General features: G+C 39.5%; 2 protein-coding genes across 13 annotated transcripts in view; both read right to left on the reverse strand.

Annotated features, from left to right (window-relative positions):
- The window catches only part of adgrg6 (adhesion G protein-coupled receptor G6), a 129,552-nt gene extending 117,759 nt beyond the window's left edge, over positions 1-11,793 (reverse strand). For 4 of the 10 annotated variants that reach the window (XR_010924442.1, XR_010924441.1, XM_067572429.1 and 1 more), the window contains exon 1: positions 10,558-11,792. Coding sequence is in view for 8 of the 10 variants with exons in the window: in XM_067572429.1 (XP_067428530.1) it covers positions 10,558-10,559 (2 nt within the window). In the remaining 2 variants the exon portion in view is untranslated. Of the gene's footprint in view, positions 1-10,557 lie in introns of all 10 variants that reach the window. The other 6 variants (XM_067572430.1, XM_067572431.1, XM_067572433.1 and 3 more) reach the window with 5 other exon arrangements.
- A 6,717-nt stretch (positions 11,794-18,510) lies between these two features.
- Positions 18,511-21,418, reverse strand: part of vta1 (vesicle (multivesicular body) trafficking 1) — a 76,699-nt gene continuing 73,791 nt past the window's right edge. For all 3 annotated transcript variants that reach the window (XM_067572440.1, XM_067572439.1, XM_067572438.1), the window contains one exon: positions 18,511-20,372. In XM_067572440.1, coding sequence (XP_067428541.1) covers positions 20,227-20,372 — 146 coding nt within the window. In that variant the 3' untranslated portion in view covers positions 18,511-20,226. The remainder of the gene's footprint in view (positions 20,373-21,418) is intronic.

A 21,418-nucleotide genomic window follows, 5' to 3' on the forward strand; every position in this document is an offset into this window, starting at 1 on the left:
TAAACACAGCAGCAATTAGAGTCTCTGTGGGCTGGTTTTAAAGTTCATTTCATGTTAATTACTTACAGGTGTTAAAGTTACTTGAGTGTTAGAAAGTCAGACTGCACGACAGGATTATGATATTATGATGTTATTATTATACAAACTTGTCCGACAACCTGGATTTCAGTATCTCTGAAATCCATCTGACAGGCTGAACATGTTTCTCAATGAGGAGGCATCCTGGTATTCGTTAACTTAATATAAACCATATCAAGTGAAACCAGACACATGCAGTGGTCCACAATTGGCCACATTTCCTACACCTTCTTTACTCTTCACACAGCTGCAGTAAATGTCAAGGATATCACTGTCTATGCAGCTCAGACTTCATACATTGACCTTTTTATGGTATATTTCTATATGATTGTTGGGAGCGAGGAGCTAGCAATAAAGGAAGAATACATGGCTACATCAATTAAAAGCAAGGTAAAATTAACAATGCTTAAAAGGTTAAAGTGCAGGAATGGACAATGAGACAAATAATAAATAAAAAGTAAGAATAATTAAAAGATTAAAAGCAATAACAATTACAATCAATAAAATTGGCAATTAAACCTGGGGACTCACTCAGCGGTATTAATGAGGTCAACTTGAAGTTTTTCTGAAGCATATTCCAAGTATGTGGGGCGCACTAACAAAAAGCAGATCTTCCTAACTCTGTATGATTTTTTGGTACTTGCAGGGTGAGCCATGTCTGTGAGCGGGTTCAATGGCTACCAACATCTATCTACTAAAGGAAGGACTCTCTGTCTGTATGTCTGTATGTGTGTCCTTCACGTATCTCTTAAACCGTTCATTTGATCGACTCCACACTCTGCGGGTGTATGACTGGGGACCCAATGGAGTGCAGTGTCAAATTTGGTTCAATTTGGACACACAATACATTTAATATTAATAAACTTTGAATAAACCGGCGATCAGCCACTCCGTGCAGGGGCAGGGCGGAGCTTCAGGGCTCTGCCGACTGACTCCAGCACATCAGGCAGAGAACAGAGACGCGGCGGGACACAAGTTAGAGAAAAGTGGTCTAAAGAGAGAAGAGTAAACAGCGAAAACAGAGCTTTTAATCGAGAATGGACACTCCCCGTGACCCCGTGTCTAGACAGAAAGCGTAGCGTTAGCAGCACATTTAGCAGATCATCAGTGAGTGACTCCACACGAGGCGTTCAGGTACATGGTTGAGCATGGGTCACCCGCGTTTTGGAAGCGCTCAGAGCCCAATACACAATGAATGTATTTACGCACATAAAAAGGAGCAACGGACTGTTCAAAACCAGTTTGTTTCATATGCTCCGAAACCGTGGCAATTGTGAAGCGCCACTACAGACAAAGTACAAATCTTCGGAGCAAACATATCCAAACTCAATGCACAGAAAAAAAACAATCTAAGAACCGAAAAGAACATCAGTTTCTTTCATATTATTGGTCTGTATACACATTCACATTTCACAACAGTATTCATTTTCTATGCGTTGAAGCAGCAATACCAGAGCCCAGACGTCACCCTGCTCCAAACAGGCACGTTTTGAACTAGTTTTGAACTAGTTCCAAGACAGCAGAGCTGAGAGATGTGAAGGGGGGATGGGGGGGGGGGGGGGGGGGGGTGCTTTTGTAAAATAGCTCTGTAAATAAAAAGGGAAAAAAAAGGAACAAATGCTAATCCCTTCTTGTTGACAGAGGAGGCAGGCCAGTTTTTTGGTAAAATAGACAATGGTGTTTCCCATAACTATCTCCAGTAATTAATCTTAATGCGGAGTGATATACTGCATCCAAAGGTTTGAGAGTGGAACTGGCCGCCCGCCCATAAATAACATCTCCATAATCCAATAGAGAGATGGAAGGATGGATGTATAAACGCCAAGGACATATTTTTGTCCCCATAAAAGTAAAAGAAAAATCAATAAAATAAATAACTTAAAATAAATACACGAAATGGTCAAAAAATTTCAACCGAATCATTCTGAGAATAAGACTACAGTTTATACTCCCATAAAACCTTAAAATCCAGGTCAAACCAGGTTATTCAGTGAGTGCTGGCCCTGTTTAGCTCTGTAGTAGAAACCAGAATAAAGATAAGGTGGTCCTGTGCTGTAAGTTTAAAGGGAAAAGAGATAAAAATTTGTGGTAACTCAACCCAACACAAGACATGAAGCATTAACTTTGACCTAATGGGGTGGAGAAGTCAATTTTATAGCCCAGTATCACGAATCACAAATTTGCTTCAGGGAGTTTTACAATCTATATGACAATAAATCATCCTCTGTCCTTAGACCCTTGGTTCAAATAAGGAAAAACGCCCTAAAAAACTGGGGGGAAAAAATGGAAGAAACCTCAGGAAGAACAACACAGGAGGAATCCCTCCGCCAGGACAAGACGTTGGGGTATTGGAGGTATCCTGAAAATGATCCAAATTCATCCTCTCACGGCCACTAATGTCTGCATTATCAGCCAATGCATTCATTTTTCAAGCAAAAAATGCTTTTATTTTTCTTTTGCTTTCAACAATGAGTGCAGAAGTAGCTTCAGTTCCTTGATTAACCACATTACAAAGCACCAGCAGTAAGATGGTCAGAGGTCAGAGGTCACAACATAAAAAAAATCAGGATGTTGCTAAGCGTCTCCTGCTTTCAGAGCCACAAGGGAACCGAATCCGAATGTCGTATTTGGTGTTTTTGTTGGCCCGTCACTCTTCTGGCTGACTTGAACATATTTAGCTGTCGCTGCTGTCAGCAGGCTGTAAAACACGGAGACTGACAGCTGCGTGATGTCAACGCCATAAAAACAGACGGGCGGCGATCGGAGAGTCAGCAGAGCGGGAACATAAAATCGGTTCATCCTTTAGACACCGAACTGTAAATCACACACAGGTAAGGACTTAAAAGGTGGGAAAGCAACTGAATGTATAAATGTTATTTTAAAATATTTACTTTTGTTCCACTTTAGTCTGTTAATCAATTAGTTGATTAATCAATTAGTTGTTTAACAGAAAATTGCAACTATTTTGATAACAGATTTATCATTTTGAGTCATTTTTTTGAGATAAAAATGCTAAAATTATCTGATTCCAGCTTCTCAAATGTGAATATTTTCCTGTTTCTTTAGTCCTCTATGACAGTAAACTGAATATATTTGGGTTGTGGACAAAACAAAACATTTTAGGACGTCATCTTGGGCTTTTTTTGGAAGACAGACAGATGACGTCGTCCTGCTGACGGAGGCGTCAGATCAGGAAACTCTTCATGTGTCGCTCTGGATGTGTTTTGTTGTTAAGAACTTGAGAAATTCTGCAACTAAATTCAACTTAAACCATTTAAGCTCCCGTTTAGTTTTAGGCGGCAGATTAAACGTATCTGCTGCAGTGAAACTTTCATCCAAAAGTCAAAGTTTTCTGTGTTTGTCTGGCCGCTGCTCATCTCTTAAACCTCTGAAGTTACCTGTGTGTCTGTCTCCAGATCAGCAGAGGTTTGAATAACTTTACACGGCAGCTGTACGTTTACTTTATCTCTGTCTGATCAAACTGATGAATTATTAAACACTTGCTGGATTTAAATAAGTAAAAAGAGATGAAGACTGAGGAGGGAACTTTGAGACTTTCTGAACTTTTAATTAAAAGTTCTACTTATTCTCTTAGAAACACATTATGTGCATCATAAATATTTAAACCAGGCGGCATAGAAAGAGAACACAACCCGGTTGAATTTCATCGTCCAGCTTCGTCGTGTCCAGCGACGCAAATTCATGCAGCTCCTGACATTAAAAGAAAACTCGCCTCTTTGTCAAGTCATGCGTCTTGTTTCCTTGTTTCCCCTCCTCCCGCCTCCGTCTTCAGTATGGAAATGGGAGTGAATGACAAGCAGAGCGAGGTCATCGAACACGACCGCATAAAGAGAGCGATTCATGTGTCTGCAGGGCTGGACGGCAGCCTGCAAACCCTCCGCCTCGAGTCAGACATTTTGTGGCCCAGAAAATCCTCGATCGCACAGTCACACTGAGAGTTTCACATAAAAAATAAAAAAAAAGAATAGGAGAATCCACCTTCAAATTAAGAGGAAGAACTTGGAAGTTGTGTTTTTTTACAGCTGTTCTCAAACTTGTTCTCAAGTTTGTTTATCATGCCACATAAACAAACTTAATCTGAAGATGATTTTGGGGAAATGTGTGACCAAACAAATGTTTTGAAACTTAAATAACATCAGGAAGAACATAGATTTTTTGAGTTACTGTTGTACAAATGAAAAATGCAGGTTCAATTTTGCCCAAACTGATGAGTTTTTTGTCACAAATGACACAAAGCTCAAGAGTAAGACAGGATAAGTGGGACCCTGTGAAATCCATCTGAATTTTTCCCAGATTCCACTTTATTTTTCTCAAGTTCCGTGTTTTACATTTTAATTTAAGTCTGTGTTTTATGATTTAAGCACATTTTGTCATCAGAAGGTATGGAGGATCATTGCGTTTCCTCCCAATACTTTTGCATTACTTTATGATACTTTTCTTCTTCTACTCCCTCTGAGCCGTACGTCTGTTTCCCCTCAGCTGCTGCCGGTGCACCGCCCCAGTATGGATCAGCTCATTGACTTTACTTTGAACTGGGTATTAAGTATGCTGATATAGTGCTACTGCTCAATAGGCATGGTTATGTAATTAGTGAAAGTAAACTTCTTAGATCAAGAGGTCTCTCCAGAAGAAAGCAGTAATCTACAGGATGCTGTCGGATCATTCGGAGCGCTCAGGACGACAGACGGATACAGACAGATGGTTCTAAATGTAGAGAGTTCGGCCTACGAGTAAAAAAAAAAGAAGATGTCTGCTTGATTATGAAAGAGCTGGATCCCAGAGGGGTTTCATCGAGGACAAGGAGACGTCTCCGGAGGCCCGAAAGGCTTGAGTTTATAATAAGAGTCAATATGCCAGATGAAACTCTGTCCCTTAAAGAAGTAAATCAGCCTCCGGAAACGTCTCCTTTTCCTTCCAGGAATTCAAAAACACTTTCCTATAAAACGGTTAAATTTGACACAATCATCAGTCAGCAAACAGATTTTCTCTGTCAGCAGCGTTCGATCATCAACATCAGTCTAAAATTCAGTTTCTTTATATCCATCAAAGAACTTTATCTTCTAAAAATGAGGTTTATAAACTGCAGGTTTGCATCAGCGAATACCTGAGCATGAAGATTCATTCTTGACCTTTTATAATCAGAAGAATCTGAACTCTGATTCCGATTATTATCTTTTTTCCAGGACTTTCAGCTGCATCTCATGGTCTTCATCAGAGCTCGCTGAGTTGTCACCCTTTATTTTAATCAACATAACTTTTTTGATGAACATATTTGCAGAATTTTTTCCGACAATGCTGAAACGACATTATGATTGTTTATATTGTTCTGTTCAAGCACTCAGTTTTCATCAGAAACGAGCAGTGAACACACCACAGACACATCATCACCTTTTAAGCTGATATGTTAAACAGTTGCTTATTTCCACATCCAGCAGTTACGGAGCAACTTTATCATTCATTTGGAGTCGTGTTTCTGTCCACCTGGTGAATTTAAGTCCAATATTCACTCTCTTTTAGCTCTGTTTTTGCTCTCTACCAACTCCTGAGGGAAATATCTGGCTCTTTAGCTGCTAAATGTTCCACAATGTTCACCAGCTAGTCTACAGCTAACTGTGTCTGTTTGCCGTTTGGTGCTGAGCAGGTAGTGTACAGTGGCTTTTTAGAGCTTTTTCTCTGAAAACAGCTGGATGCTGCAGCCAAAAACGACGCTATAAGACGACTGAGAGTGAAGCAAAACAGTAAAGTTGCAGCCGGACAGATAAACAACGAGCTGAGACTCGTTATAAAGCTCCGTAAAGACGAGAGGAGCTGCAGAGTTGCTGATAATTCTCTGTAGGTTCATCAATACGAGCCACAAATATTATAAAAAATATAGATTATAGCAGTTTTAAAGTTTGCTAAAGAAGGTGAAATATGGAGTCAGCACTTAGATCTGTGCAGCCACCATCCGCCCTGACCTCGTCCCGATGACTTCTGGAGAGGATGTTTCCTTCAAAATAAAGTGTATAATCATCATTTTTCAAAGACAGGGTTGCATCAGGAGGTCAGATTCTCATGTTTGGATTAGCAGAGATAAGACACCCGTCTCTGTTTCAGTTCCACTTTGTGCTTCGGCCAAAAAACAAGGGTGGATTTTTATAAATTTCTCACCCCACGCTGTTTTATGTTTGCTGCGATTCCCCCCGGCCTGGCCTGTGACTGACCGCTGGGAGAGTTATGGGAATGCCTCCTTCTTCTTCTTCTTCTTCTCCTTCTTCTCTGAATAATGTCATCAGGATCTAACTAAACCTGCAGGTGGAGAGATCAAATCTTCCCCTTCACTTTAATTAAACCACATTCCTCTCCGGACCACCTGACTCTCACTTTTATTGGCTCACTCGTCGTCTTGATTTCACTCTTTTTGCTTCATGTGTCTAACAGCTGCTGTATCTTTTTGTTTTAGCGGCTAAAACTACACCTGTAAACATCTTCAGTCATTTTCTGATGTTTTATAGATCAAACAACTCGGCGTTTATCAAAACTGTTGCCGATTGATCGACTAATCGTCTCATCTTAAGGTAGTTCAGGGACAGGTAAGCCCCCCCCCCCCCCTCCCTCCCTCCATCCCTCCCTCCCCCACACCACACACACTTCCTGTCAACAGGACGCCGTTTGACGTCACCTCATGTCTCCTTCGTATTCAGAGCTTCAAATCTGGGACACACAACATGTTTTCTGGGCGTATCGCCTTAACAGGTTGTGTAATCGCTGGCAGTGACAGCGTCCACCTTAAACAACACTTTCTTTGATAAAGTCAGAGTCACATCACTGCAGCGAGACTTTAAACCTTTATACAACCGTCACTGCAGTGATTTTAATCCTCTGTGGTATCATTTTAACATCTGTATATTATTCCAACACGTTAATCATCCTACAGGTATATTCATCTCTTCTTTTACTCTTTTCAATTCAGCAGTTTTCAAGTCAAACTTTGACTCATTTTGACATTTGAAACAGTGAAAACATCCTAAATTATGTCATTTTTTTTGCATGAAATTTGATTGATTTTCCTACAGTGACCCTAAAGATGGAAATATTTTGTAACTTTAGGCTTTTATACAGAGAGACTGTTCTTTAAATTTGTTGAAATTGTTTTTAGGCTCAATCAAATTTCTTTAAGACACATTATGATTATAATTTATATTTTAAAACAACATCTCCTTCTTCTCCTTCATGTAAAAAAGCCTCTGAATATGTAAATATTGTTGATTTCAACAGTTGAGACGTGATTGCATACTGGACCACAACTGGCTCCAAACTAATTAAGATCAAGATTACTTTATTGTCATTTCTCAGCACTTATAGATTGAAACAAAAGTTGTAACCCATCCTGCACACTGGCAGCATTCATGTGTTTGATGGTGGGAGGAAACCAGAGCACCTGGCGGAAACTCACGCCGACACGAGAGAACATGCAAATCCGCACAGAAAGGTCCAAGATCCAACCCAGGACTTCTGGCTGTGACGAACCAGTGCTGACCACTGAGCTAGTAGCTGTTATGTCACAAATCCTGCTCGTAGCTACACGTGTTTAATTTAGATTTAAGCTCAGAAAAACAAATCCTGCACAGTGAAGACAACGACATCCAGTGGAGGAGGGGCTTTAAATTCAACCTCTATCAGTTGAAGTCAGTCAGAGTCGGGGATGCTGAGAGAAGGTCTATATGATTAAATGCTTTTTGTATTCATTTGAATGGCCAACAACATTTTACACCAGTTTTAGAATATTTTACACTACGACAGACGGCAAACTTGAACATCAACATGCTGTATGTGAAAGCAGCACAGCAACATATTCAGATGTGGACAGTTCACACACTGAACGCAGGTTTATCCCTGATCAGGAGACGATTTATTGTCACAGCCGCAGCCACGCTATAGCAATAAAACAATGCACTTCAACTTTATAACACCCTCCAACTCACACACACACACTCACACACACACACACACACACACACACACGCACACACACAGCAACTCTGAACTCGCTTCCCGCGCTGCACCACACCAACACGAACACACAAAGTATCTGAAATTTATAGCGAAAATATTGTAACCAAAACCAAAGTGAGGAAACGTAATAAAGACACATTTGCCAACCTTCAGCATAAGTTTTTTACTGATTTGTTTAGTAAACCTTTTTTTGCCTTGCAGTTACAGCCCTCCGCCAGTAGGGGCTGCTGCAGCCTCCTCAGCGGGCAGTAGACCGCTGTTGTTCAAAAAAACGATTAAAAACACGTCAATGAGCCACATCGCTGCACTGTGTGTCATGTTCCTTCATTATGAAGAGTTTAGTCATGTTAGTTTGTTCAGAAACGGCTCAAAAGACTAATAACTGTGATCATGTTTTCAGTCTCAGGAGAGTAGTTCTGTGTAAAGCCACTGAGCATGTGCAGGAACGCGGTTCTGTTACAGCTTCACTTGCTTGTTGAGCTACTTATCACAACCTCTCGACTCTGTCCTGAAGTTCTTTCAGAAATTTATAATGTAACCGTGTTCCTGATCATGCTCAGCGGCGTCTGCCTTACTACTCACAACTTTGCAACTCTATGAACAAAGTACTTCTTTCAACCCAAACAACGATCCTTCCCTAAAACTAAACCAAGTGGTTTTTGTGCCTAAACTTAACCAAACAAGAGCTGCAACAATTAGTCGATCAGCAGAAAATTAATCGCCATCTATTTTGATAATGGATTAATCGTTTGGAGTCATTTTTTAAAAAGAAAATGTCCAAATTCTCAGATTCCAGCTTCTTAAATGTGAATATTTTCCTGTTTCTTTACTCCTCCATGAATAAAAACTGAATATCTTTTGGTTGTGGACAAAACAAGACATGTGAAGACGTCACCTTGAGCTTTGGGAAACATTTTTCACCATTTTCTGATATTTTATAGACAAAACAACTAATCTATTAATCAAGAAAATAATCATTAGTTGCTGCCCTAAACCAAACTTTAACCGTAGCGTTGTCACATTATAAAACACATAACCGTGTTCCCACACATGCTCAGTGGCTTTTGGAGCCGTTTCTAAATAAACTAAAGCAACCAAACTCTACATAATAAAGGATCATGTCACCCAGTGCAGCTGTGTGGCTTATTGACGTGTTTTTAATAGTTTTTGGACAACAACAGAGGTCTACGGCACAGAGGAATAATATATATCAGGCTTTGGATTCACACATGATACTTGTCAGTAAATCAGTTCATTGTTGGTTTGGATCCAAACATGAGATTTGTTGACAATAATAAAAAATATATAGAAAACTGTCAGACGTATCCTTTTAAACTTCAAAGATTCACACAATGAGTTTTGGCGAGAAACACTAACAGGCCTGTTGTAAGTCACTACTGGAATATTATAAGGATTTAATATTTACACCACATCAGTCCAGAAACATTATAGCGACTTCAACCATAACTCTTCATTCCTGTGGTTCCTAACATGGAGGTTGTAACCTCAACAAGGCATCACAAGATGATTAAAAACATAGGAAAATCTAAATTCTGCTTTTCTCAGATATTTGCTTTTTTTTTAAGGGAAACATTGGATACTTTTTTTTTTTTTTTTTACTGCCTCTAAAAATGAATCCAATGAAACAATCTGAGAAGAAAACAGTCACTTTTCCTTCTCCTCAAAAAGAGAAGAAACTCTCTTCATGTTACTGCTCAGTATGGCGGAGACAGATTGTAAACATATGAAACTATAGGCGGCCAATAGCATCATGGAAAACATCTTTTTTTTCTTCTTCTTCTTCAGTTTTCCACCACAGAGTTCAGCTCTCATGTTAGACAAAAAGAAAAGAACTTTTTTACTGTGTCGCCTGCTTCTCCCCATTAACCTCACGTCAATCATAAAAAAACCCCAAAAACTTTCAGCTCAATCACAAAATCACAACTGTTTCTGTTTAATTAACGCGTTCTGGCACCTCTGAGAGCGCAGGGAGAGCGCAGAAAACGGGGCAGGAGCGGCTCTGTTTAACGGGAGGAAAAGTTACTGAAGGAGCATTTAAAGTAAAAATAATTAACTTAACACCAAAGTGCAAAAGTTAAGAGTCCGGTTGAAGGTTTAAACGAGTTATTTCTCATGTTTAAATGGCTGAAAACAGCGCGGGATCGACTGGCTGCAGCGCGTTAAGTGAACCTGGAGGAAAAATAATGAGCTCAACATGAGGACTGAAAGGATATTTTAGAAGCAGACTGCATAAATAAAACTTTAAAAACTAAATGTTAACATAAAAACGATGCTTTTGTGTATTTAAAATCTCATTAAAGAAGGAAAAAACTCGCTTTTTAAAGCCCTCAGACACAAACAAGCTCCTAAATGCAGATGTTAAAATGCAAATATCACATTAAAACCGTCAGACAAACATATTCCTTGTAAAAATGTTTAAAGATTTATGATTTTAGGACTCACATGTGTTCACTGGAGCGGCAGCTGGTCCCCCTGCAGGATCATTCTCCCTCTCCACAAACTCTGCACTTCAGTTTTTTTTTGGGGGGGGGGAGTTTTTCTTGCGCTGAAACTTTTAAAGACTCCTCATCAACGTCTCCAGAAATCCAAAATGCGCCTCGTTGACGCGCAAAAGTCTCCAAAGTTCGGAGAGAAAGTGAGACAGAGAGAGAGAGAGAGAGAGAGAGAGGAGGAGAAAGCGGGTGGGTTCGCTTCAATGATCCGGACTGCCCGGCGGCGGGGACAAGATGCTGCCACTGACAGAAAGCCAGCGGAGAGTTTCAGGGTTTGGTTTGGAGACGCTGTGGAGTCAAACTGGAAGGACTGGAACAGCTCTCTTCCGGTCAGGATGCCAAAATAAATGTAGCCGGGCAGGTTTAGAGCCAAATGTTCAAAATAAAACGAGTCGGACACATTTATGCGCCAAACAGAGAAAAGAAAGAAAAATGTTTGACTTTGGGCTCTGAGTGCCAGATGACAACATGTGGGAAATAAAACATCCAATCACAAAAGTATATCTTAAAGGAGAGGTTTTCAAGTCTGATTGTTTTTTTCAATATATTTTTGGGGCGTTTTCAGTGTTTATTAATGAGACAGTGGAGAGATGACAGGACTTGAAGGGAGTGAGTGATGGAGGGTCACATGTATCAAAGGTCCGCAGCTGGACTCGAACTGCAGAAGTTGTGGTTATATGGCTGTAAATTAGGCAGAGACTGTAAAAAATAATGGACGTACACACTGTGACGTCACTCCATGGATGTATAATAAGAGCTGGATAGGACGCCGCTGCCGCTCAGCCTTATAGCCAATTTTCCTAGTGGCCACTCGCGGTATTACAACGAGAAATACCCAAAAAATCATTTTTCCCCATAGACCACCTCTGTAAAAGAAACGTCTGTAAAACTGTTGACAGGACACCTCGAACTGCAAACAACGTCAATTATGACTCTTTCTACTGTTAATTTTTGATCCATGGAGGTTTTACATTTGTAAAACTTTCCTCGAGCTGAAAAAAAGCTGAGCAATTCTTACAGGACTGAATGGGCGCCATTTTTTATCTGGTATCTAGCTCTTATAATACATCCATGGCATCCATATATTAGGCATAGACTATAAAAAATAATGGACGTAGCCACTGTGACGTTACCCTGGTTTGTGGACTCCTGTTTTGAAGCCTTGAGTTTGGCATTTTGACCATCCCCATTTTGGATTTTTGGAGCCAGAGGTGACCATATTTTGACGAGAGGGTGGCACTCACCCTAACGCTAGTTGCTAGCTTGGTTAGCATGGTGTATTTGTAGTGTATGGTTAACTGTGATAATGCTAATGCTAATTTTCAGTAGTGAACAACAGGCTTTAAAACCATTAAAACAAAATGTACTAACCGGAAAAAAACTAACTGAAATTAACTGAAAACACACTGAAATAGCGACGGCTACAGCTATGCCTGTACTCTGTGAATCTGGGGTTGCGCTATGGTTACGTTACCTAACCAACGTTGTCACCATGGTAACACTGTCACTCAAAGCAGCCACGCCCTTAATTATACATAACTTAAAGCCTTAATGACATTTTAATGGGTGAGTTATATAACCCCACCCCCCCTCAGTCTGTGGGGACTGACTCGCTTTTGGAGAAAGCTTCAAGAGGCCAATCATGGAAGTGCAGTTTTTGGTATTTTGGAGTTGGCTTCATTTTTCAGTCCCAGAGGTTTCTGCTTGGTATTAAGCTACTGGGCACCTTCAAGTCTGTCTTAAAACAACAGTCAGGAGCCCAAATGAACACCGAAACAGGTTTTTCTTGCTGTAATCATTCCTCCTGTTCATACTGACCATTAGAAGATCCCTTCATAATGCACTTACAGTGTAAGTGATGGGGGACAAAATACACAAGCCTCCTTCTGTACAAAAACATATTTAAAAGTTTATCTGAAGCTAATATGAAGCTTCAGTCGTCCAAATGAGTCAAATCTAGTAGATATATTTCAACATTACAGACTTTTTGGTGCCAAAGTTCCTCTTTTTGTTACTATACTTCCACCGCAGCTCAACAGGGAAACACAAAGAGGGAATTTGATGCTAAAAAGACTGTAAATGTGTCAGATATCCACTTGATATGACTAACTCAGACTGCTGAAGCCTCATACAAGCTTCAGATACACTTTTAAATGCATTTTTGCTCAAAACAAGGACTGTGGATTTCAACTCCCATCACTTATGTTGTGAGTGCATAAGTTTTAAGTTTAAAGATATCAACACTTTCAGCTGTTCTCAATTCCTCCTCAGACTGTTCCAATGTCCCGGAGCATAAAATCTAAAAGCTGCTTCACCAGAAGTTTTCGTCCTGCACTTTAGAACAACTAAACGAGTCCAGAGAACCTGAGAGTCACACACGAAAAACACGTCAGAGCTGCTGCGAGACCATGAAAACCTTTAAAAACAAGCAAAATTATTTAAAAAATCAATCTGAAAACTCACAGAAAACCCAATGTAAAGACTTTAAAACAGGTGTAATGTGTTCTCTCCTTCTGAGTTATGAATTATAACATTATTTAGGGGGGTAATAGTCCAGCCTGCTGGTTATAAAAGCATGCATTAATCTCTCTGTGTCACTCAGAGAGAGAAATGTTGCACTTAAGCTTTAATTTGAAGTGATTTAAAGTATATTTGGTGACATATTGAACCCCAAATGAGCCTTTAAGTTAAAGTTTGTGACCAGTTTCTGTCTTTGCACCTTAAAACCTCTGACTAAAGTTTGTGTTTTATCCTGGTTGAGCTGCGAAACGTTTTGTGACATCGAAGCACCGATATCTAAAACCCATCTAAAAAGAGCTTCAGCCGGTTCCCGCGTCAACAGAGAAGATATCCGACCGAGTATTCTGCAGGTTCAGAGGCTGTTTAAGGTGAAACCATTTGTTCAGCATCATTAGAGAAACAACAGTGACATTAAACTGACCGCTCCCCTGTTGTCAATCATCAAAAACCAAACCTGAATCATCTCCGTCATGATAAATACTTTGTGATAAACGTCGGAGGACAATGGAGACACTGAGGTGAGCCGTGTTTGATTTGACTTTAAACGTCACGCTGCCAGATTTTCCTCCTTGATAAAAAGTCGCGAGTGGAGAAACGAGGCTGCAGAGATTTGCATGGAGAGGCAATAAAAACGCACCATCATAACCTGCTAGATCTACGTTAGTGTGTGTGTGTGTGTGTGTGTGTGTGTGTGTGTGTGTGTGTGTGTGGGAGGAAACTTTTTTTATGTTATTGATAATTGTCTCTGATGAAGCTGCTCTATAAAAGCACTAAAACATAAAAGCACGACGATGAAAAAAAACAAAAAAACAAGAGTGGAAAACTATTCAGACATCAGCAGGTGGTGACAGTAACGAGCCGAGGGAGGAATTTACAATCCGTACCGAGAGAGTTTAACAGATAAACATCAAAAACGTTCAATCATGTGATCAGCGATGATGTGATCAGAACTGTGCGTCAATATTTTCTTAACTTTTTTTTTTTTTTTTTTTTTTTGGTGAAATCGGCGCTCACAACAACAACAACAACGTCACACGGTTCAGTGTCCACTTTGCAGATGTTGATTTAGAAACGTGCGCGCGCTGCGTGAAGACAGGTTTTTATATGAAAACACAGCTGTTGTTGCGTCAGAGAGAGAGAGAGAGAGAGAGAGAGAGAGAGAGAGAGAGAGAGAGAGGAGCTTCTTCAGGTGATGCTCACATTGGAAGTGACAGTTATTTACATTTCAAATTAGAAAGCCAGTCAGAGGTAGAAAACGTCCTGATCTCATCTCTGATGGGGCTTTTTTTAAACTCAGGCTTCAGTAAACCTACATTAGAATGAGTAAAGCTGTTTAAACATGTGTGATAGTAGAGAGACAGAGTGATATTTTGTGTAGTAAGCTGCAATATTGAGTATGAGAGAAGATGCTAAAGTTTTGGATGTGTTTTCAGAATGTTAGCAGTCAAAGAAACCCACCATAAAGATGCAGAATGAGTGAGTGATGTGCGGTAAAGGGGCCTTTACATGTTTATTGTGCCCCCGGGGGCCCATTATCTCACAAGCCACCGTGTCTTGAGTGTCACAGACGCTCCAGCTGATTCAAAAAGTCTCAACTTCTCCCTAGAAACACTGAGTCATCACTGTTTTTTAATGAGTCATTCTGGTCTTAATCTCTGATGAATGTGTTGGTGGTCATTTTGGAAGTTATTGCTCCGTTAGCTCCAAACGGAAGAGATGGACACCGACCATAAGGAAGTTAGCAATCATGCAAAGTTAGCAAATGAAACTTTAAAGGAAAAAAACAGACAGATTGAAACATAGATTAACTGTTACAAACACAAAAAACCTAGAAGTTATTTTAAAAAAATTTCATTAAAATGCTTTTAACTGACTTCTAACTTAGTGATGATGATAAAAATGTGTCATATTTCTCTCCAGATAATAAACCTGCAGTCTGTTATTGAACAATGATGTAAATGTTTTCTGTGACTGTGACGCTGTCAGTAACTGTGAGTCTGCTGCAGGTTTTTATATGTGATCACCTCACATTCACGACTTAAATCAACCCCCCTTTTATAAATAAATAAATAAATAAGGGATTAAGGGATAGAAGATTGCATAATATGCATAAAAAAAGAGAAAACTTTTTGTTCCTGGCAGATTTTCTCACAAACAAAATCAGGTTTTTTTTTTTGTTTTTTTGACAGAGGAGGAGACGAGGACTGAACACGACGTACAGCGACCAGAGTCAGAGCACAAAAATGTCCCCGAGGTAGAAAAATCTGTAAAAGGACTGTGTGTGTGTGTGTGTGTGTGTGTGTGTGTGTGTGTGTGTGTGTGTGTGTGTGTGTTTCAAATCTAAAAATAGAAGAAAAAAAAGAAAACTGACCAGGAGACACAGAGAACACTACTCTGAAACAGAAAAAGCAGATAATGGAAAAGACAGACAGGTGAGGAATTTGGAAGACGGACTCTTACTCCTTACTAATAAATCTCCATCTGAGGATAAGAATAAAAAAAAAACATATTTCAGATTCAGAAGAAGAGTTTTCACATTGTTTTGTTTTGTTTTGTTTTCAAAGAAATCTGCTGATGATCTGAAACATTTCTCTGATTTAACTCTCTCTATGGGAATAGATGTTTTTATATTTTTCAGGAAAATGTTTTTTATGCTTAAAAAGCCATTATGACTTCAACATTAGAATTTGAACAATCATGTCATTAAATATCATTCAACTAGAGTATTTTTGTCCTTAACCTTCAATCTGAACTTTAATAATACATTTATTTTAATCATCAAAGAAGAAACACTGGAAAAAAAACAGATGAAGAAGAATCTTTGGACAAAAGAAACTGTTCCTGATGTCAAATATATTATTATAATGAAACAGTTTACTCTCTATAAGAAGATGTTTATTCATGTTCAAACATTGTCTTGTTATAATATAATAAGAGAAAGATATTGGTTTTGTTTCATGCATGTGATTTATGTATATGTGCTCATTGCTGGGATTTAATTAGAAGTGTGTATTTTTGTTCTGCTGGTAAAGAAAGAAAGATGTTTGAAACGTTCGTCTGTATCTCATAAAAACTGCTGCTGAAATGATCTGACTTTCTTTTAGTGTGAAGACATAATGACGTTCTGCTCTTATTAAGCAGCCTGGATGTTATCAGCATGCAGACAGTATGAAGGATGTTGTCACTCAGTATCTCCTACTGAAGGAGTCTAAAGGATGTTTGTCACAACAAGCACCGACTATCAGCTGTTAGAAAGTTATTTTGTAATAATGACGACAGCTTTCTGAATAATAAAATACTTTTCCCGTTATAGTTTTCTCAATTTGATGAATTTCATTCCACAGATGGAGAACCAAACGATGAGGATTTGAGTTCTTGATGATCTGATATCTGTCACAACTTGAGAGACTCTTAACGTCTCGGGTTCACCATCACATCACTGCAGGTGTTTTTACGGATTTGTGTCTGAAGCTCAAAGTGTCGATGTGTTTAAAGAGAAGTTGAGACACTTTGAACTTTAAGTTCCTAACTTCCTCTTCCTCCTCTCACCACCGCCGGCTGCTTCATCATTACGAAACAAACTGGAACCACATGTCCCTCCTGCACTGTTTCTACTCTCCTATCAGATATATGACGCTGGCTACAGGCCCGTTCTCTTATTTGCTCCTCGTTCAGCCTGGAAATCGTTCCGCTCCGCCGTCATGAAGGATGTTCCAACGCTCTTATTTCTTGTTTGGAGGATCTCGATGTATATGTGCGGATATAAACTGCATCCAAAGTCTCTCCAGAGCTGTTAAAGCAACAGCTGCCGTCATCAGAAACCGACGTCTCCATGACAGTTCACACAAAACAACGTGTCATTTCTCGAAAATCATGTTTCCTGTCTTCTGATTTTTGGGAAGTATTATAATAACTCCATCAACTTCTCATATCAAACGTCAATGTATTAAAGGGAGGGTTCACAATTTTTCAAGTGTGTCTTATAATAATAACAGTCAGGTGTCCACACAGTTATTTTGGGCATAAATGTAAAAGTTGATGTGAAGCTTATATGAGGCTTCATCAGTCTGAGTTAGTCATATCAAGTGGATATCTGACACATTTACAGTCTTTTTAGCATCAGATTCTCTCTTTGTGTTTCCCTGTTGAGCTGCGGTGGAAGTATAGAAACAAAAAGAGGAACTTTGACACTAAACTGACTCATTTGGGCGACTGAAGCTTCATTTTAGCCTCAGATAAACTTTTAAATACATTTTTGTACAGAAGGAGGACTGTGGATTTTGTCTCCCATCACTTACATTGTAAGTGCGTCATGAAGAGATCTTCTAATGGTCAGTATGAACAGGAGGAATGATTACAGCAAGAAAAACATGTTTCAGTGTTCATTTGGGCTCCTGACTGTTGTTTTAAGACAGACTCGAAGGTGCCCAGTAGCCTCTGGGACTAAAAAATGAAGCCAACGCCAAAATACCAAAAACTGCACTTCCTAAATGGCCTCTTGAGGCTTTCTCCAAAAGCGAGTCAATCCCCATAGACCTCCATGTTAAAATGCCAACTTTACAGCAGAAATAATCATGTTAACAGCCTGGTACAAAAAATGGTTTTGGTCTCTATAGCTAATTTCTCCGTTCATGACAACTGTAATTTCATTAAGGCTTAAAGTTATGCATAATTAAGGGCGTGGCCACTTTGAGTGACAGGTGGAAGCTTCATATTAGCTTCAGATAAACTTTTAAATACATTTTTGCTCAGAAGGAGGACTGTGGATTTTGTCCTCCATCACTTCCATTATAAGTGCGTCATGAAGAGATCTTCTAATGGTCAGTATGAACAGGAGGAATGATTACAGCAAGAAAAACAGGTTTCAATGTTTATTTGGCTGACTGTTGTTTTAACTGAACCCGTCCTTTAAAAGCCAGTTTTAGTATATATTTAGACAACTTGAAACTTAATCAGAACAGTAAGGCCATAAAAACTATATCTATATGTGAAAAACTGTGTTTCATATGAGCTGAAACCTCAAGAACCACTTTGTTTTTTACTTTTTGTGGCATCTGAATGAGCTTTTATCCTGATTTCTCTGCATCCTTGTTAATTCAGTTTTGTCAATAAATTTATATATTTAAAAAAAAAACTTCTCCTCACATCTTTTCCTCAGTAAACATGACTCCATGTAACAACTACAGGACCGGTTTCGGCAGCGCTGTAGAATGACAACATGACGACACACTGATCACTGCGTCTGTGTTTCTGAAGCTCAGAAGATGCAGTCGTCACTTTCATTTTAAATATCGCCACAGCAATGACTAAAATAAACCTCCCAGCTGCAGATATCATCAAGTTAAAGCCCAAAAACCCCCCAAAAAACACACATCAGTCAACATCGTTTCAAATATTTTATTCAAACCGAATCATTCTGGCGGATTATGAGATCTTCTTCTTCTTCTACGTGCAACTTTGTGAAAACCTTTAAAGCCCCGCTAAAACAAGTTCTGAGAAACAATAAAGTTAAATAACCAGAAAGAATCACTGCCCCTCCCCATCATCATCATCATCATCATCATCATCATCCTCACATACAGAGAAAGTGATATGTTAAAGCCATTAAAATAAATGTTTTCAAGAAACAAAAAGAGGACAGTCAGAGTATAATATCGCCCCCTGTTGACACTCCAACAGCAGTTTATTTACTCTCATCTGTCTGTGTACGTGCGACACAAACAAGACGCACTTTTATCTCCTAAAACAGTAAACATGTAGTTCAATGAGTTATGACCGGCTGTAACAACTAAAATAAAAAGGTATAAGTTTAGATACATTCTGAGTTTTAGTTTCACACGTGACAAAAGACAGAAAAAAAGGTTTAAATGATTATTATATAAGAGACTCGGCTGTCAGCTGTTAGCTGGAGAGAAAATCATCTGGAGAATATTCAGCGCTTGTTAACGAACCGATTAATCGACGAGTCGCACAGTGAACGATTTAAACCTTCGGTAGGCAGCGAGTAGTGAGTCCGTCTGTCGTCATTTAGTCTCCTGGTTAGTTATTAATCACGTCAGCTGAGCGGTTATCAACCCGTTATTTCATTATCGATGATTCTGATCATTATTTTCTTGATTAATTATTATCAAATTTCAGAAAACTGCAAATGTGCATCAACAATTCATCAGATGTGTTGTTTTGTTTACTAAACAGTCCAAAACCCAAAGAAATTACATTTACTAAAATATAAAATGAGGAAAAACAGGAAGCAGGAACCTGAGAACAGTTTTACATTTTTCTTTGAACTATTATTTTTCCGTTAATCACTTTACTGACGGTCGGAGCTCTGTTTACATCACGCAGGTTCTCCGTGGTGACTTGAAGACAGAAAATATGATCTGAGCTGTAATTAGAGCCTGATGGAGACTGAATATCCAGTATTTGTCAGTATTAAAAGCAACAATAATGATAAACTGTAAATTCTCATATAAAAGTCAATATTCAGATAATAGTCAAGTCTTAATAAAGTGGCTAATAGAGGTTGGGTGAAAGAAAATGTTTATTTTCACTATTTTTAAAGCAAAAAATGACAAACTTGCTGTTTTTCTTTTGTCATATATGAAAGCAAACTGCATATTTTTTTGTTCTGGACTGTTGGTCGGACAAAATAAAACATCTGAATACGTCTATCTGAGCTGTGTGAAGCTACAGTGAAGCATTTTTCACCACTTTACGACAATTTCAGTGATAAAATGATTGATTTCCTAACCGAGAAAATAACAGGCAGATAAATCGATAATGTCAATAACGGCTAGTCGCGGCCGTGAGACAGTGAACATGTTCTGCAGTCAGTCGGTCGGTTATCCAGTCAATCAGTGGACACAGTGTCGGACACAGGCAGCCATTGTTGTGACTGATTTCCATCATGTCCTCGTCTGACGGCGAGCTGAACGGCTCTCTTCACAGGGCGGCCTCAGTGTGTGTGTGTGTGTGTGTGTGTGTGTGTGAACTGCATCCTCAGCTCGCTGTGGGCCAGATCAGTGACAGATAGAGCGGAGCTGCTGCGGAGAGCAAAAAAAGGGGGGATGGAGGGATTTGAAGGAGGAAGACAAAGGCTTCATTCTTTGCCTGTGGTGAGGAGTTTGAGGGCTTTCTGGAGGTTCTGGACGGCGGTGGAGACGTCCTCGTACTGCAGCGCGCTGCCGGCGTACTTGCAGTACTTCTGGGCCTTGGTGTAGTCCTCCGGGGTGAGATGGACACCGCCTGCAGGGAGGGAAGGAGGGAGGGAGGGAGGAGGCAGATTGGAAGATAATGAAAGGAGACAGCAGAAGAGAGAGAGAGAGAGGAAACACAAAGACAAGAAAGAGTCAGATATCAGTTAATGTGGATCAACTATGAGCCACTTAGAGGAACAAAGAAGACGAATCAGTCTGGATTACTGACTCAATGAGGCTGTGAAGAGACACACAAAGACGTGAAATGATGCTCAAGTCACAGCACTGAACCGCAGACACACGTCAGCGAATCTTTAAAACTTTCAGACACGGAGAGCAACATTTATCTGTTAAAAGGAGACTTTAACGTCAGTTTTCCTTTACAGCTTTATGCAGACATGACACCCGTTTATTTTCTACGCAGTTTGGAAAAGCAGCTTTCTCAGTCTGAGATTTACGACAGACAAGTCGCACGGAAACTCGAATCCGTCCTATTGAATCCAGACCATCCTCTCTTTAAGGAATGTGACTTCCTGCTCTCTGCTCGGTGCAACAGGTTCAACTTTTCATTCATCACCATCGTGTGCGATAAGTGAAACGTTATAAACTCGGTTCCTCGCACAGCCCGGCTCGTTATTTTGCTGGTTTTATTACAGTTTGTCTTGCTTTTAATATTCATCCTTATTGTTTGTATCAGTACCGACACTTTTAATGTCTTTTGTTTGTGTTTTTATGCTTTGCTGCAAAATAATTTCCTCTTGTGGGACAATATTGATCTGAACTGAACTGTGTAAAGTGCTGCAGTGTGTGTTGGTCAGCTGAAGTACGGAATAAATAATAATTATCTTTACAAGACAAAGTAAGTTATTAAATCCAAAATACACCCAAGAAACTACAAGAGAACTTGTCTGTGTGCTGCGTTGACCTCACAGCTGAGTTCAACGATAGTTTTATCTAATTAGATAAGACTTGTAGTTTATTTTTCCACCTGTTCCTGCCAGGAAAGTGTGTGTTTTCAAAGCAAACACTCCGACTTCTTCTTCTGGTTATTGACACTCGGCACTCTTTAAGACGTGGCAGGTGTCGACTACACGT

The sequence above is a fragment of the Thunnus thynnus genome, chromosome 18 (genome assembly GCF_963924715.1).
Source record: "Thunnus thynnus chromosome 18, fThuThy2.1, whole genome shotgun sequence".
Lineage (NCBI taxonomy): Eukaryota > Metazoa > Chordata > Actinopteri > Scombriformes > Scombridae > Thunnus > Thunnus thynnus.